Here is a 19668-nt window from a genome sequence, read left to right on the forward strand (position 1 = left end):
TTTTTCATCAGGTAGTTCAGCTTCTTCACTGCTAAAAAGGGCCTGATCACATCGATATACTCCACAAACCACTTCAAAGCCTTCCCAGCACTCAGCCACTGGCAGTGTCAATGAGGACCAAGCAACGAAAACTTTAGCAATTGTATCCATCACAGCGTTCAGGTCAGACTAGGAGATCTTCACGCAAAGGTTTTAATGATGAATTATGCAGTGAAACTTCAGGATGGGGTGAGCCATCTGACATTCAATAATACTCACAAGGCCCCTCTGTTTGCATACCATCACAGGGGCACCGTCTGTGGTGACGGTGAATACCTTCTTGATATTAACAACTCTCCACTCAAAATGATCTGTAAAGGCCCTTGCCATGTCCTCCCCTTTTGTAGTGGCATGCATTCGCGTTAAACAGTGAAGCTCCTCACGTATACCTTTTTCATCACTGTATCTTGCAACCATGGCTAGACATGGAATGTCATTGATGTCCACACTCATCGAGAGCCACACTGAACACAGATGCAACTCTCAGCACTACGGTTTACTGGTGTCATACAATTTTCACCATAACACTTATGCGCCTGTTGACAGTTATTGCAGAGAAGCAGATCTGTACAAAATCCTTTCCCTTTCAAAGGGGAACTGCAGGTTTCCAACAACACTGGAAGACCAAAGGAAAAAAGAAAGAATAAACCCAAAGAGAAATAATAGTCTTCTTGTCCATGTGCCTCTGACAGTTTTCCACCACAGAGCTGAGCTGAGCACATCCAGCTCAGCATGTCTTAAACTAGTGAGACAATACTTACTACTGGGAGACTGTGTGTGTTTGTGTGTGTGTGTGTGTGCATGTGTGTGCTCTAAATCATCAAAGCGGAGAGTAAGCTGCAATGGACAAGGCACAGCATCCTATCCCTCCGAGACTGGGGTTTGATGGACAGGTCATGGTGCTTTTTAAAGGCGGCAGATAGAAACTCTGCAGTGAGCTTCTCTCCAAAGTCCCCCACCCACAGCTCCTTAATGCTCCCTTCAGATCTCTCGGAATCCAGCAGGGGTGGCCGTCTCTGAAGATTACGGGCTGTGCAGTCGGGGCGATGCCTCAGTTCCCGGTCGTTCTGCCACCTGCTTTCAGGATGCTGTGAATCACTGGGAGGAACGGGGCGGAGCAGGGCGGCGCCATCTTGCCGCATATTTTCCCTGCCGGGTGATTCAACGGACTGCTCTGTTTTACAGATGGGCGAAAGAGCTCTTCCAGAGGTCAGGCCAGGAAGGGCTGCATAGTACAAGACTGTATAGTTTTACGACCTGTTTCTGCAGCACAACACAATTTCATCCTCAAGTCCATGAGAGGCTAATTCGCCACAATAAATCTGAATCAGATCTGGGAAGATTTCGACCCCAAAGCTTGGCTCATCGCCTTCTCCTGCACTCTGGCAGAACTGTTCCGCTACTGTAAGGGACCATAATTATTAGTGTGTTTGTCTCTGACCCATCGCAATGACGTTGCCAGGCTGACTAGCAGATGTATAAAAGAGCTGGTTATTATCACAACAACAGAAAAAAAACTACACTGGCATATTTTTATTTTTAACTTAAGAAAATCCTGTTTTTAAACTTCAAGGGGCTTCAGAGTCCTTGCATTTCAAGTCCCCCAGGAAAGGTCAACAGCTGTGTGTGTTAGAAAACTAAAGTGCGTGGGAACAACACCTACACTTTCTGTCCCCTACTGCGTAATGTGAACCACCCCAGCGCCGTATCATCTGTGCTTCTGAAAACAACAGATCACAGGAGTCTGCTTATGTGGTGCTGCAGATACAATAGTACAATTTGTTCTGAGCTATCAGGAACGCATGGGTATTACACTTTTGTCTCTTAGGTGTCAGGAAGATTTCGCCCTTACAACAGAGCTACTACCAGATTAAATGTGTTACTGTATCTCCATAATGTAGACATAATTGAATTTGAAAAATGTATCTCCCATTTCAAAATACTTGTTGCATTTGGCTTTTATTCCTTACAAAGTTGGAGAGCTTAAGACATGAATTTATCAGCACAGAGCAATGTACATGAATGTCCAAAACATTGCAATTTGTGATTAAGCCACTTTGCTTTCCTCTGGTAAACTTTACATCTCTAAATAATCAGAATTTGTCCTTTAGTGCTTTTGTCAGACACTTTGCTCATGTGTACAAGAGTAAAAACGCATTCTTCACTGAGCCATATGCAGCTGTGGGATGGTAGAGAGCATATTCATTTATGTGGTTTGAAAAAATCCAAATATCAATCACTATTAGTTCAGGCAATTATATCCCATCATGATTTGCACTTGAGCCTACCTCCAGGACAGGTGTCTTTTGCTCCATTTGGTCTGGGAGGGCACTGAACGTCTCCGTCGGTCTGAATGTGATTCTGGCTCTGCGACGTCTGGCAGAGAGCAGCGTGGAGTCTTCATCAGCACCAGGGTCTTTTCATCTGGAAGCAGAAAAGCAAACATGCATACACACACACACACACACACACACACACACACACACACACAAACAAACACCCACACGCACACACATATAAAGAAATTGCCAGTTTGTCTATCATGCAGAAATAGGTCATTGAAGAACCTTTGAACAGGAGCACTGTTGTCTGGTCATGCATTCAAACACACAGACACACACACATACATTTACACACAGACCTAGCTCTCCTGTCTCCTCCAATCCTCCATACTTCTGCATGGCTTTGATGGCTTTGGTCAGAGCCTCCTTGGTCTGCAGCTGTCCTGTCACAGGGTCCGGGGGTGGGAGGTACCCAAACTTGGTCAGCCAATCCTGTATTGGGAAATAAAATACGTTGAAGAAAAGCTCAAATAGATGTCCACTCATGATATTAGACCAATTCAAAGCCACAGAATTGATTTACAACCATTTTTCAGGACGCAGGGGACAGAATAGCAATATCCTATAATCCATTTCACCTCAACCATATTCTCCCTCTGTCAGAAGTAACTCAGATCTTTGGAGATCAATTAATCCTGTTAAAGTGTGATAACGGAAGAGAGCAGGAGCTGCCTGATGAAGACAACAAAGGCCTGCATCAAACAGCAAGTATTCAGCGAATGGGAGCACAACCCAACCAAATGTCAAGCGTAAAAGCCACACTGCCATTAAGAGACCCCATAAGTAAAGTGTCCTATTCCATGCCAGTACGAATATACAGTATGATTCAGAGCACTGACCTGAGGTGCAAGTCAGTAACACTTTTTCATAGAGTTCATAATTCATAATTCCATAAATTCATAAATTCAGTATCTCTAAAATGGAATGCCAGTATATATCCACATACGTGACTGTATTGATTTATTCAGCAGATTAATTGTTCTCTGTTCTTGGAGACAACTGAGATAAAGTACAGCGCTGTAAAATGGGGAACAGAAACACAGGGGCACAGGATTAGCCCATGTCTATGATGAATCACCTATTAGCACACAATGGAGGGTATAACTGGCATAATGGTATGTCTTAGTTTTAAGAATACAAAATGTTCTTTCCAAATAAATATTCATCTTATATCTTTGAATTTCCCCCCTAAAATGCTTTTGAAAAATGTATTTTCCAAAAAGATTATCCTGTGGCTTTTCAGCTGCAATGAATTGTATTTCAACCAAGGTGACTTTGACCCTTAAAAAACCCTGAATATTCTCACCAAATCAAAAACAAAGTGCCTGAAAACAGACTTCCTCAGACATTTCAGTCTGACCAGATGCTGGTAGCCATTATCAAAAATATGAAAGTGGGTCAAGCTTCTTAATTCCAGCCTGATTGAAATAATGACTTCCTGTGGAAAACAGCTGGTGTGGCTTACACGTAGATTTGGATTTTGCAAATAAATGGCTTATATTACACTACCATATACATTCAAAAGCCATTCTCATTCATCTTGAGATCATCTGAAGAACACATGTCTATATCAATATATTTACTTATTAACATAGCAGCTCAAATGGTGAGTCACATCTGGCACAATATGGGTAAACAATACAAATCACGCATTTATTTTTTGAACTCATTATTTAAGCCTGGAATACTTCTCAGTTTCCTCTGCTAATAGAAGACCAAAGTGCACTTTTTTAAGTGCACATATCAATAACAACATGACAAGAATGCTAAACTCCAGTCCACCAGAATATTGTATTCCACTTTGGAACAAAAACAAATTCAACCAACAAGATATCAACAGCTGCAGAGAAACGTTCCCACATGACACTTACATCACTTACCCTGAGAGTCTAAATGATGTGTCACGCGCGCTGATGCCAGAATGACAAAAGAGTCTGTTCCTTCTTTTGTTTGACACTTAGCATGATTGAGAGAGTAAGTAAGAGGAGGAAAAACCCACTGCAGAGAATGAAGAAGCAAGCACACCAAGAGAATCTCACACAACAGTAACAGCCTAAACTGACCTGCCTAAGCCAAATTATAATGGTACTGAAATTAATGAGAAAATGGAGGATTACAGTGCAAAAGCCTACCCTTTTACATAGTTCCTGAGGAGGAAGATACTAATCAAGGTTTCAACCAATATTCGTCCTTAACCGACAAACAAATGCAAGTATGTTTTACTCACAAGATTTGTGAACATGCAAAACAGATGGTTGAATCTTAAAGCCCTTCGTTTTCATTCATTACACTTTGAGCCCTATAAAAAGTATTACCCTATTTCCTATATTGCTGCAAATAAATACAATAGGATGTAGCGTGCAACCCATATGGTCACATGGCATTAAGCATGAAAATCCAGAAACATTCACACTGGAGAAGTTTTTTCTCACCATCCCCTCCCCTGGGGGATTTTTTTACTTTCTCAATGCTGATAAAAAGCACGGAATGGGCCCTCATACATATGGGCCCGATACTTTATTTAACGAGCCACCAAAATGATGAGTCTTCAGGACGAAACCTTTCCCTGAATGTCAGCTGAAATCAACTTAATGACATCAAAGAAATGTTAGCATGCAGTCGCATTCAAATACACGCAAACCCACACATACTGTACACATACACATAGTCACACATTCAGACACACAAGGTCATCATTATAGACACGTACATACACATACGTGTACCTTACACATGCAAACAAATAAGAACAAGCACACATGCACACACGCACACACACACACACCCATCTAATGAGAGAAAGCTGATAATGAGCCCATATCATCCCCACAGCTTTAATTCCACCTCCGCTCCGTAATCCGTCAGTGCCCCTTTAACTGTCCTTTACTCTTTTACACGTCCAAATGAAACGGGCCCGGGGGACAGAGCAGACACTGCCACGCTGAGATATAGAGATGTCCCTGCAAGTACGCCTGCTGGGTCCCATCACTCACTGTCCTCTTTACATTGATCAACCAGCCAACTGAAGGTCAGCCTGTACGCAGCTTCACTCCAGCATCGAGCACTAATCCCCTGCCTGTTAATATTTCTGATCTTTGCGATATTTGCTCACCTTTTTGTGCGGCAACAAGGGCAGTTATTGACATCTTATCAGCAGTCTGTCATGGCGTCGGCCCGCTGAGCTCACTTCAACCATGGCTTGTACAATACATACATACATACATACATATACTATTTATAGTAGATCATGTCTGGGGTAATGAGATATCTGACTCTGGGTTTGTTGAGCTGCCAATATCCAATATTGTGCTAATAAACATGACAAAAATACATCCAAATACTGGAATGTAGTCCATAATGCTTATTTCACTCAGACACCTCTCATGTCCACGATAACTCAAGTTAGTGAAAGTGAAAGGAGGCCGTTTTTGATTATCTCAACAATAATATATTTACAAAGGGTGTGGGTGTGTAAACAAATACATCTGAAACCAACTGTAATTTAAATCGGACATGTCATTAATGCACTGACATCACATTTAACTATATAGGCCTATATTAGGATAAAAGCTACAGTAAATGCTACATGCTACAGTAACCAGCAACATGTGTAAAACCTCAGAATAAGATAAATGAGCCACACGCAACTAACTGGGGGTTACATCACCTTATAATGTGAATGGGAAAGACACTTAAGTCTACATTAACAGCTGCTTGACAACACATTAGCATGGCAACAAGGGTGCAGGTTCTATCAGGGTTCTTTGATTAATCCATTAAATAAATATGTATCTCTGAGCATTTATAAAGACACTACAAAACAGAAAACACATTTTGTTCTTAATCTGTCCTTCGGTGTGATAGAATTGATAAGTATAGAGTAGGTGAGGCTCACAGATATTTCAGAGTGATGTGAAAATGGTGAAAACTAAAAAAGGACGCAGCAGGTGATACTCAGTGATATTTCAGAGTGATGTGCAAATAAACTGGTTAGCGTGATAAACCTGACAGGTTGCGGATAGATCAGCATGCAACAAAACACCAGAATCAAAACTGTTCCAGTCAGATGTAATGCAATATTTGATATGAAATTTATTACTGAGGATGTGTGGCTTTGAACATTTCTGGATCCCAGTGATATATTACTGTGTTCCCCTGCAATAAAACTTTTCTGAAACCGAACCATTCAGATGCTACAAGAAAAATGGTCCTGTTGTTTGTGTGACATAATTTTCATCAACTTTTTTGGGTGATTCAAAGCCATGGTTATAATTCGAAGATACCTTGTATGAATGTGCGGCTATTTACCTCACAGCTAGCGTGCTCGCCACTCGTATATTAGAAAATCTGGCACTGGAAGCTTCCCTGTTTGCTGATAAGGGGCTTGTTGGGCTCTTTGCCAAGTGCAGCTACTGTTTGATGCAAGTTTATAGGCGGTGATTTGCTGGGTGTCATTGCTTTTATTTAATAACAATATCTACCTGCTGCACAGTCAAAGCGCAAATTGACACCCCATGACTCCTTTGCCCTTCCACAGTGCAGAGTAAGCATAATATAATAAATGGACCTTCCTCTGATCTGATGGCAGGGCTAAAAGTAGCCTAGCTATTCCAATTATGCAGTGGGGTTTCCTGCATGACACAGGAGCAGACTGAGCAAATACTGCTTGTATTTTTTCCATAGATTGCGTTGTTCCCGTTCTCGTTGTGTTAGTGTTAATCAGTTTAACCTTCAGGGTCCAAGTTGAACTATGCGGTTGTTCCCTGCACTTGGACCAGTACTTCTCTCTAGGGGTTTCGTCATACTTGTTCCTGGTTATGGTTATACACTTTGTTGTACGTCGCTCTGGATAAGAGCGTCTCCCAAATGCCTGTAATGTAATGTAATGCAGACCAAAGTTGATGACTGTACACCTGGAAGATGAGGAAAAAAATTGAGCATCCCTCTGGCTTTCAGATACATACGCAGCTCAATTAGCTCTGTTGAACCCCAGTGTGTGTTTTTAATGTAACAGGGCATGTTGAGCATTCATTTGCTCATACAGGCATTGAGGCGACAAGCCATCCTCCCTGCAGTCCCTGTTATAATCACGGTTCACTCTGACCACCCTGTTTGTGGCCCCTAATTAAGTGCAAATTGCTTTTCATATCTCTCGGTGGCTTGACTTAGCCTTCAGTAAAAAGATGGAAGTGGTGGATAACATGGTTCACAGTGAAGCATATGGCAAATTATCCCTCAAGTAATCATTTGGAAACACAAAGCATGTGGGGAGGTGGATCTGGGATCACCGGCTGTCAGTGTGGCCAGACTGACAGGCTCTGGAACTGTTCTACAGTAATTAGACACAATATGGCGGTTTTCATTTTAGCAGAAGCCTTTCTCACAGCTCACGTTCTCCCGAATCGCGCTTCCTCTTCCATCAGATAATCTTTTTTTTTGCTGCTACCTACATTTTTCTTCACCTACGATAAACACAGGTATGTGATTGTTTTTTACTGTAATATATACTGAAGAAAGATATCGCGATACTTTAGCTTTCATTATTCCCATTTGAAAACATAAAAATGCTACACAACGCTGATATATGCAAATTCCACATACAGAAACAACAGGTGAACATCTGTTTATTTTCTAGCATGGAACATCAATAATGCATAACCAGGACTGAGCCACATAACAAACAGAAGACATTGATCAAAGCCGGCTGTTTTTGTTTATCTTCATGCTCAAGTCCCATCATGTTTATATGACCCCAGCTTATCTTTTAGAGGATCTTGCTGTTGCTGTTCTCAGTGATAATGCTACATTTGTAAATTCCTTTGCTGAGAAATTTAATTTCTCAACCATACTCCAATTGTTAAGTAGGCGAAATTCAGCCACTGAACAATCTGAACAACAAAAAAATGTTAAAAATGTTAATGAACTGACAGATTCAATAATAAATTATTTAAGACTGAAAAATCAATCAAATTAATTTGCCGTTAAGGGAACACCATTTGATCAAATACAAATCATGAAAATATGCCCCAAAAACCCTGAAAATGGTGCAGGACAAGCACGATTCGCCAGATTGACTTGCTTTAGCTTGATATTTTGTCTCAAACTCTGTACACAACGTTTAGTCAGCCCAGTTATTTCTGTGATAACTCGTCTGAAATAGCTGACCTGTATCTAGGGTGGGTCAGTGAGAATTCAGCCATTGCGATTCAGGAGAAGGCCTCTCGGGCAAAGCTTTTTACGCTGCTTTCTCTACTTTGTACGGCTCACTGAATATCTTATTTCTCCAGTACCTCAATCTTCTTTTGAAGGGGTGCCTGGTTCTGATCATAAAACTAAAGACAGACTTACCCCTTATCATGATTTTTGAACCACACTTCGAGTCAGAGTGCACTCGCAGTGAATTTCAAGTTTTACCCTAAATCCTGACATTATATATCGATACAGTCAGTCAATATAGAGAGTCAGCATAATAGACTTGACACACTGAAACCCCCATTTCATTTCTGAAATGTAAATTAAGATGCATGTACATGCGCTATCACTAGTCTGTCTGCAAATACGCAATTTGACAGATCATAAGAAGGTTGATTCTAGAAATACAGTAATGACATGCAGCATACATATCACATTAATTAACTCTGTTCAAAAGAATGATGTTACATAATTCAAATCTACATATGCAACTATGAAGTACTCAAAAAGATGCAGCAAAATCCATCTCCATAACCCCAATGCATATAAATGATACGGGCAGTTAATATCCACACTATGTTTATATTATGCAGGCTTTGAAGCCAGAATTGTCGATTTTTTTGTCCACTGTTTGGTTACTTGGCTACAATTTAGGCTGGGATTCAATAAACATTTGTCCTTAGCTTTGATGAACAAAGGAAAGATTATTTCCTTCTTGCGAGTTAAGAAACCAGTAAAACAAAGTCGCAGAACTGCTAGCATTTCCTAGTAAGAATTTTTTTGATTGAATAGCCACCTTAATCTCAGTAAATAGTAAAATGTTTTTGTATTATGTGAACATGTGCATATTAATGTCCAACCATTATCTGTTTAAATGTGGAAACAGTAAACGTTTAAGTATCCTACATTAATTTTCCCAAATAATGCTTATACCCACCATCAGTCTGGCTAATGAGCAAGCGTGAATTCACATGATATCAATCGGCTGTTACAATCAGCATGGCTTGTGCAGGCAGACTGTGAACACCCAACTGACCATAGGGGGAGGCTAATGTGTGATTAAATGTGGACGTCCAATCGGGGGACGCCCTTCCCTCTCATTCTGCCAATTAGGCACGACCCTGCTGAGCTGCCAGCCACAGCTGGCACTGGCATAGCCCGGATCAATCAGTATCCGACTGGGGCTCGTCCACACACAAGGAAAGGGCGTTAACAGGATGAGACATCCAGCAACAAACCACCAAATTACTTGAATACTCGACTAACTAGATGCAACAGCTGTTTTTCACTGTTAACTAAGCAAAGGTTAGAGAGCAAATGAGGATATATTACAAGAAGCCAGCAATGTACGACCGAAATTGGAAAAGAAAATCACCTAGGAAACCGGAGCACAATGAACTCTCACGACGAGAAACAGACTCACACCGGGGTCGATTTTGTGCTCTGCCAGACGCCATGATGGAAGGGCTGAAGAATAAACCCACACCGAAAAAAGGACATCAGATTCACATTCGCATTTATCCCTCTCAGACACACGTAATCCAGGGCAGTAGACCCTCCAGGGAGAAATGCACCCACACTTCCTGTTTTCTTTTTATTTTCAGCTGTCTGTCAGTCACTAATCACCCTGAAAAGTAAGTCAAGAGGTACTCTTGGTTGTTTGACATCTCCCACAGGAAGGGGTTTGCACCGTCAGGAGTAAATATCGAGTTTCCTGGTTATTGAACAACAGAGAGAGAATGAGAGTGCCAAGGGGAAAATATATTCACTTGTGATAAGGCCATGCATATTCCCAAGTGCAATTTTCCTTAATGTATTGTGTTACGAATATGCAAATATTACAGACTTTGGGTGTATTACTGAAGTTTGGGGTTGCCTGCAATCTGATATTAGCCAAGAGGTTCCATATTTCAGAAAAAATGGTTTGTTCTATATAGGGCACCCTTTTCCCTATATCATATTCAGTTTGCTATATGGTTATTTGCTAAATAGCTAGCATTAAACGGTGTCAAATGAATAAAATGGCACATGACAATTCCCCTCTGCACACACACCAAAGTTAATCTACCCAAATCATATTTCAAAATAAACTTTACAACTTTTTAAATTACATTCCTTTCCAACCTCTGTGAAAAAGATTCTTGCATGCAAGTACTCGTGAAATAACAACAAAGATTTGAAAAAAAGATTTGATAAAAAGTACTTATCATTGCATTCAATCTAGGTTGAAAATGGAATTAACTGTGTCAAACGATTAACCTGCCTTTTTTACTAGATTGTTAAGATTTAAACCAACTGAATTTACTAAATCTAGACTATTCTGTTGTTCTTTAAAATGTTTGACCTTGTTAAATTGTAATTGTTAAAGAGTTGTGTCAAATCAAACAAAGTACCTTTTGGTGGGAATTTTGAATGACATCTGAAAGCACTTAATCAGAGTGAAAAAATGTACATAGATTAATGACAGTAATGATAGAGGCCGCAAAGGAGAATGGTGATGTAGCTTTTTTTTTTGCATTTGCAGGTAGTAAACACATTACAGGACTAGGCAGTAAATAGATGTTTATGTTCTGCTGAAAAACATTTTTTTTCACGTACTGAAGCCATTCTGTCTTAAAACGATTAAGGACAACAGACCGTTTTTACACTAAATTTTTCATCATTAAAAATATGAATTGCACATATTTAAAAGCATATGGAAAAAATTTCTATTATCCAACACAAATGGAAAGGAAGGCTCTAAAACTCTGTGTCATGTGCTTCTTTTACAGCTGGCTCAAATCCCAACAGGGGTAACAAAGGACCAGTCCACAAGAGAGCTTACACATCTGTTTTTACGCATCATCAAAATGGGCAATATTTCAAGCTGGCTTTCCTAATTGACTAATTTTTCCTAATTTTTCACCACAGGCAAAGCCTCTGAGGAAAAGAACAAGAATATTTGAGTACCAGCAACTAATCACATTTTACCAGGGGTAGTTAGAAAATATAATTCCATTCCGTCTCAGAAAACTGAACTTTGCACAGGACGAGCAAGCACACGTCAGCCATTCTGATATTTAGAGTTCATTTAGATTCACATTTTAAAATGGTCACTGTAACCTCATGGGTCTCTGATCCAATGTGGCATTCCAACAATACCAAAGCAGTCCCAGAGTCAAAATGATGTAAAAGACCCTCCTCGGATATTTTTTAAAAGAAATTAAAATAAATAAAAAGGCTGGTGCTAAAAAAAACTAAACAAATAAATGATACAATGTCAAGGAGCTTGCTGAGAGTCACTTATTTTCAGCAGAGTAAGGGCAATGCACCTGAGGGGATAGGGATTAAAACTGTCCAGGTCCCAGAGTTATGGTGACCATAACTCAGGAGTCAGGGCACAGCGGCTACCCCCTCCCCTGGCAGGACCACTCAGCTACTTGGATGAGAAATTTTACATTACTCCTGCCAGCAGGTTGATGAAAGCACTCAGCTGGCAGGGGCAACGCCGCACATGCAAAAATATTTCAAAATCCAAGCGTGGGAGAGTTCCTGTATTATTCTGTCCCTGATCACTGGCACAAGGAGTCTTGAAGCAAGACATCCTGCCCTGGTCGTTTTGTCTCCTGATTTTTTGAAGTTGCTATTGATTCACTGGGTCATATTTCACATCGTCTCTCCAGACATGTACAGCAAATTTGCCCATCTGTGTAAGCAGGAGGTAGTTTACTTTTCAAGGAATAGAGAGATGAAGCTTGACATGCTGTACAGTCGATGTATCTTGCTTAAAGTAATGTTCGGCTCCATGCATTACAACTAGGTTCAGACTGACTTCATTGAATTACTCAATTTATAACATTTTTCTTCTGACAGTAATGAAATGTACTTAGAGGACGCCAGCAGGCTATGAACCTGAAAAGGTCAAAGTGATGGAGCTGCAAAACCTGAATCAGACTAAGGGAGTTTCCAAGTCTCCTTCATTTTCCAGCAGAAAGGCAACACCCCCTTAGGATTACAGTCTATAACTTACTGAAAAAACCTAATTTGATTTTTTTAAAATACTTATCAATGCATTCAATCTACAGTAGGTTGAAACTCTGTATTTTACTCTCTGGGCAATTTGCTACAAACAAATTAAATCCTGAAAAGATTATCCTGCCAAATGCAGTCCATAAATGACAGGATGTGATTCTGAAGATCATGATTTCTCTCTATGATACAGTAGTAGTTCCACTCCCTCAATACTAACATTTATCAACCACATGTCAGTAGTTAAAGGTGAGAAGGAAGCTAGAAAGCTGATTTATTTTTTTTTTTTTTTGTAAAACATTTTGCCCAAAGTCTGTCATTATTTAGGCAGTCTTTCTGTATCATTCAGGAAAAGATGAAAGGGATGCAAAAAATGTGGCATAGTGAAACACTACAAATGTCATTGTGTGACAAGACTTAGTCAGGTGTCCAGTTTTGGGTCCCACACTACAATGAAGATACAGAACCTCTTGAAAACATACACATAAAGAGAAGCTAATGGAAACAAAAAGGGATTAACAAAGTGAATGACAAAATCATTTTTAGTTTGAATTCTATCAGCAGAACAAGATGGCAAAGGTGGAAATTAGTTAAAAATAAAATCTAAAACGATGGACCGGCTTGCCGGATCATGCAGTAGAGACAGAGACCCAAGAGATGTTCAAAACTAGGACAGATGCACTGGATTTCACTGCTGCAAATGACAAGCCTCGATTGACTGAACACCCTGTTCTTTTTAGTAATCTTCATATTCTTCCACTCAGTTAATGAATTCACTTGTCAAATGAAGACCTTCAACCAACATTTATGAAAAATAACAATGCGATATTACAGGAAGCCAAATGGCTCCCACTCGTGCAGTATATTTTGCACTTTATTGGTTTTTACCTCCCAAAAAAATATCACTTGGTGTAAAAATTTCAGGAGTCTGTCTGTGAGTCACAGATGAATTTATGAGAATGGTATCCTTGACAAACACATACAACAAAAACAGGAGAAAACCATTCAGCTGCATTCAGGGCTGTGTATACCCAAGGTGTGTGGATTCCGTTTGACAAACCCAGCCATAACTCTGCATTATGAAACAGCCTGGCCATTGAATTGAATCCCAGCACTAACACGGGGTTTGCACAGTAGAAGGAGCACAGAGTGGAATTAAAGTCCATACACAGCCTACTTTTATCCCCCTGAATACATGAGCCTGGCCATTCAACCGCACAGCGAACCTCATGCACACAGACCAGTGTCGAACACAGGTTTTCAGATGATGGATGGACATGACAAATGAACCATGGGAACATCACTGCATTAACAAAGCGGCTCCCAACATGGGACGCATGGTACAAGCAGCCTGATGTTCTGAAAGGTCAATGATCCACAAAGAATGATGTAAAAAGGGCAATGGAAAACAGTTCAGGGTAGGAAACAGGCCTTCACTGTGAGGCACTGACAATCTCATTAAAGAGAAGTGTGAGAATGGGTGTGAGCTAGAAACAGCTGTGACCGCAGCTATGCGAGCACAGGCTGTGTTCTGTCAAAGTTCTATAATACAGTAATGGGGAAAATATTCCCAGTCTCCTGCAATCTCCTAGATTGTGGCTTTGAAATGGGTTTTTAAATGATTACATCTAGAGATCGGCAAAGGAAGCCTTGCAGTGTTCTTTGTATTCCAATGCTTTAAAAGAATCCCGTCGGAGCAGCTGTGGTTTCAAAATTGTGTAAAAACCAATGTATTTCAAAACAATCAACTTCCATGAGATAGACAGATAGATAGATAGATGGAGAAAGAGCAAGTGAGAGAGAAAGAGAGGTTGGTAGTACAACGCTATGGCACCTTGCTTAATGAGGAGAAATTCACAAACTATGTTAAATTAAATGGCTATATTTGTGTCACTTGCTGGTTATTGAATTCAGCAATTATTCATCTATTTACTGTAAATGTTCTGCAATAACAAAATATCATCTGTAGCATGTACCATGGATAGGTAGTCAAATGGACAAACATTGAGGTGGTCTCTAATGCAAATCTTTTCCGTTCCTTTAGTAGAACATAAATGACCATATGTATGCTCTGTGTTCTGCAAGTCCTAGATGGCACGCATATTCTCCTCTAGCCCAGCTAGTAGGGCCTCCATTACATTACATTACATTACAGGCATTTAGCAGACGCTCTTATCCAGGGCGACTTACACAACTTTTACATAGCATTTTACATTGTATCCATTTATACAGCTGGATATATACTGAAGCAAATTCGGTTAAGTACCTTGCTCAAGGGTACAACGGCAGTGTCCTACCCGGGAATCGAACCTGCAACCTTTTTTTTTTGGTTTTTTGGTTACAAGCCCAGTTCCTTACCCACTGTGCTACACTCCGTCCATTAGTCTGCTGTCGCAGGAACACAGTAAAGAGATGTGGAGTACCGCTACTGTTATGCAATGAGGAGGTTGCCTAAAGGTGGTAAGTAAAATGGTGCCAGAACCCATGGCAGGGTGGTTCCATGAGGCTTTGAGGTGCATTAGTTGAGACCATAACACATGTGTGTTCAGGAAAACTCACCTGTATGTTTTCCTGACAGAACAATTGACTTATTTCTGTCCAAATCTGGTCTACACATCCAAATGTCCATCACAATGGTTGTCTACACAAATACTTGATTTGTCACTAATATGGATTGTTACCAGTACTGACCAGAGCATCTGAGATTTTGCTGACCCCTTTTCATTTGGTTTTGTCACTGATAATCGCTGGGTACTCTATGTATATCTGGCTTGCCAGCAACTGTTTTCTTGTTCCCTTCTCACCTTTAACTGCTAACACATGTTTTGTAGTTACCTGTTCCTTTAGAGGGAGTGAAACTGGCCATGCAAAGACTATTATAGAGAGAAATCATGGTCTTCAGGATTGAATCCTGTCATTGATAGACTGCATTTGGCAGGGTAATCTTTTCAGGTTGTAATTTTGTTGCAGGGAATGTCGCAGAGGGTGAATGACAGTGTTTTGACCCAATCCCTCCTTCACCCTAGATAAAATGCATTCTTACCCTAATAAGTACAGCACATTCCTCTCTGGGTTTTACGCATTTGCATTCAACAGGTTCTTTACCTCATCACTTGCACTAAATCACCTCATGTGACAGCAATAGCATTCTCATTGTCACTGTAATCATTTCACTCACACAGTTTAAATTGCAGTGGGAGTATGAATTGGAATAGTTCATGATGGGTCTGTCTGAAGACAATTACAGAGAAGGTCCCGCCAGTCGCTGTGTGTGCTGCTTCCCCAATATGCTGGCATAGACCAAGTGCGAGACACAGCTGCCATTTAGCTGAGGAAGCACTTGCTAGCAGCTTAACTGCATGTTTGCAGCTGTTTGTGTGAGTGTGTGCATGTATGCTTGTGGACGTGTCTGTGTGTGTGCCCATGTGCATTCATGAGTGTGCATGCTTGGGTTTGTGCATGTGTGTGTACTACAGCTGAATTTATGGGATCAAAATAGACATCAGCTTATATTTATAAACAACAACAGAACAGAATCTGTATGTATAAAATACATGTATCTACATATGTAATGTAATATATCTACAGATACACTGAGCCACATTGTGCCATTTTTGACAGTTGGATAGCACTGACACTCACTTCATTAGTCAGCTAGGTAACTGTGTACAACTGATGAGGTAATAAACGTGTTGAATGCAAATGCATAAAACCCAGAGAGGAATGTGCTGCAATTATTAGGGTAAGAATGCATTTGATCTAGGGTGACGGTGGGATTGAGTCAAAACACTGTGATTTACCCTCTGTCGCATTCACTGCAACAAAATTACAACCTGAAAAGATTACGCTGCCAAATGCAGTCCATCAATGAGACCATGATGTCACTCTATGATACAGTAGTCTTCATATGGCCAGTTCCACTCCATCAAAAATAGCAGGTATTTGCAAACCATGTATCAGCAGTTATAGGTGGGAAGGGTGCAAGAAAACATTTGCTCGTACACATACCCAGTGATTATTATTTGGTCAGCGAAATCTCAGGTACTCTGGTCAGTAACACCCTTAGTGACAAATCATGTATTTGTGTAGACATCTATTGTGATGGACATCTGGACATGTAGCCTAAATTGGAAAGTAAGAAATCAATTGTTCTGACCCTGACCACTCTTACGTTATGATCTGAACTAATGCACCTTAAGGACTCATGGCACCACACTGACATTCTGACACCCTTTTACTGACCACCTTCATGCAAACTCCTCATTGCAAAACAGAAGCAGGACTCCACACCTCCTTATTGTGCTCCTAACAGCAGGTTAATCGATGTCTTACTAGCTAGACAAGAGGAGATAATAAGCTACACATGAGCATACATGCATGTGTTTGTTCAGGCTCTACAAAAAGGAATGAAACATTTGCATTAGACACCATTTCAATGTCCATTTGACTGCTAATCCATATACACGCTACAGATGAAAACTGCAAAACATTTTCAGTAAATGATTGCTGAATGCACTAACTAGCAAGTGGCATAGATATATCCATTTAACTGAACAATATAGCGTGTGAAGTTTTCCACAATAAAACACAAAGTACCATGGCAGTTTACTAGTAACCGTCTCTCTCTCTCTCTCTCTCTCTCTCTCTCTCTCTCCCTCTCTCTCTCTCTCTCTCTCTCGTACCTTAGGCTTAGCTCAAAAGATGAAGTTCATTACGTTATCCTTCATAGGGGACACCCACGAATATGATCATTAATTATGTCTACATCAATGCAAAATACTTCTCCATGGTTGAAGGTAACACTGTAAAGCCAGTCTCCACCACAGCCCACACACACACACACACATATATATATATACAATGGGACTCTTCTGCCGGTTTTCGATATACTGAGAGTTAATATACCATTCAGTTACAGTCAGCTAACAATGCAATAAAATATATTCGAACGGGTAGTGTTCTGACAACAATCATGCAATAATTATTATTAATTTAATTAGATATATTTAAAGATATAAACAAATAGAAAGCTCAATTAATCCTTAATCAGAAAGGAAAGTTCAGGATAACAATTATATAAGGTAACTATTTTCATAATTCTATTATTCCTTTTGATTCTTCCCATCCAAAACTTTGCAGGTCTCCGGGGTCTACTATTTAGTTATAATCCATACATAATATGAACCAGTTAAAAACTGATTTTTTTTTTTTTTCGCAATCAATCGAAGACTTGCGCATCACATGCCGCAGAGTAATCCAGTATTTAATTGCAAAGAAACTTTGGCTCAGAATCACTTACCACCCCCATGTTCATCTGCTCGGCCGTAAGCGAGGGCGCAGCAAAAGTCTCGGATAAAAAACAAACAATTGGAACCAGAAACATTGCTGGGAAAATAATCCAGTCTCGCCGCGCTGACCTCCGCTTCCTAAAATTCATTCCTGTTTACCATTCCTTCTATTCGCCGTTCCGCATGTGATCACGAACTACTTTCTGTCGTATCCAGGTATTAAAAAATAATCCAAATCCGAACATTTCTATTAAGACGCATGCACGCATTTTCTCACTGGCAAAATAACTACCTTTACTGTTGCACGCAAATTATGTTGGTGGCTTTTAGTATGAGAACGAACTTATGTTCCGCGAAGTCGATTTCATTCGTAATATTTCAGCCTCATCGGTTTAAAGAGAGTTCGTTATATTCATCCATTTCTTTTGCAGGCAAATTAAACATGTCTTTATGAAGTTCCTACAGGAATCAAGCGAACATTTATACTGTCTTCTAACAACGGCCCTTCTGTTTCAACCAAACAAGGCAGACAGCGGCGCCCGTGCTCTGCTTTTCTAGCTTCAGTGACAAGCGCAAAAGACTCCAACGCTTAGAGAGGGGAGTAGGAGGGAGGAGAAATGTGTATCATTGGTCCAGTTATTATAAGGACCCTGCTGCATTAGTGATGCGCGCCGAGAGTAGCTACAACGTTACGCCGGTTGTGGAGGAGATGTGTTGCTTAAAACGTTTAGCGGACAACCAGTTTAAACTGTCACTCTATGTGGGTAATTGCTCTTCCAGCCACGGTTGCGCCCGGGGAGTATTCAGCTAATTATTGGTATTTAGCATATTAGTCTGTCGTATTTCAAACAACAGAACTAATTAGTATTGAACTAAATATGTTTTAATTGTGTCTTTGTCACACATATATTTATATTGGTCTATACACATGAACGTAGAGAAGTGTTAGAGTTGGCAGACATAAATGGTTGGGGGGAGCTACTGTGAAATAAACTGGGGGACACGGGCATCGGTTCAATCAGCAACTGTTCTTTATGTCCGACATGCACTACATTGTAAAAAGTATGTGGACACCTGACATCCAACATCTCATCCAAAAGTATTACCATTAATATGGAGTTGTTCCACCCCTTTGCTGCTATAACAGTCTCCACTCTTCTGGGAAGGATTTATACTAGATGTTGGAGAATTGCGGCAGGGATTTGCTTCTCACAATCAAATTAGTGAGGTTGGGCACCGCAGTGATTAGGCCTGGCTCGCAATTGGCTTTCCAACTGATCCCAAATGTGTTGGATGAGGTTGAGGTTAGGGTTCTGTCCAGGCCAATCAAATTCTTCCACACTGTTCTGTACAAAACCATTTCTATATGGACCTCGCTGTGTGCCTGGGGCATTGTCATGCTGCAAAGGAAAGGGCATTCCCCAAACTGAAAGTGTTAATGATCTTTTGCTGTCACGCACACATACTTGCTCTCCCTCTATCACTCTCTCTCTTTTTCTCTCTCTCTCATTCCCCACACATTTTGGTTAATTAAAAAAAGTGTTCCCTTCAAAGAATGCTTACATTTAATTGAGGCAACCTTGCATTTAAACAGTTTAAAGTGATAAAACATAAGGCTGCATTTATCCCTGCTCTTTGGTTTTCATGTTATTGCTTTGTATCAATCTTCCCAAGCCCTATACCCACATTAGACAAAGGGATAAATCTTGTGATGTTCCCCCCACCCCTGGTTCTGTTGTATTCAAAGTCTCAACAAATCCCCCAACAAAGATGTGCAGCAGGGTACAGGAAAATATGAT

The 19668-nt window shown here is 40.4% G+C and overlaps 1 protein-coding gene across 1 annotated transcript in view; it reads right to left on the reverse strand.

Moving 5' to 3' along the window:
- LOC118237134 (matrix metalloproteinase-17-like) overlaps nt 1-18442 on the reverse strand; it is a 30343-nt gene extending 11901 nt beyond the window's left edge. Inside the window, exons 1-3 of the mRNA XM_035435594.1 lie at nt 17881-18442; nt 2681-2813; nt 2328-2463 (exon numbers count right to left, since the gene is read on the reverse strand). Coding sequence (XP_035291485.1) covers nt 2328-2463; nt 2681-2813; nt 17881-18018 — 407 coding nt within the window. The 5' untranslated portion in view covers nt 18019-18442. The remainder of the gene's footprint in view (nt 1-2327; nt 2464-2680; nt 2814-17880) is intronic.
- Nucleotides 18443-19668: the final 1226 nt, after the last annotated feature.

This window comes from Anguilla anguilla, chromosome 10 (assembly GCF_013347855.1).
Source record: "Anguilla anguilla isolate fAngAng1 chromosome 10, fAngAng1.pri, whole genome shotgun sequence".
Classification (NCBI taxonomy): domain Eukaryota; kingdom Metazoa; phylum Chordata; class Actinopteri; order Anguilliformes; family Anguillidae; genus Anguilla; species Anguilla anguilla.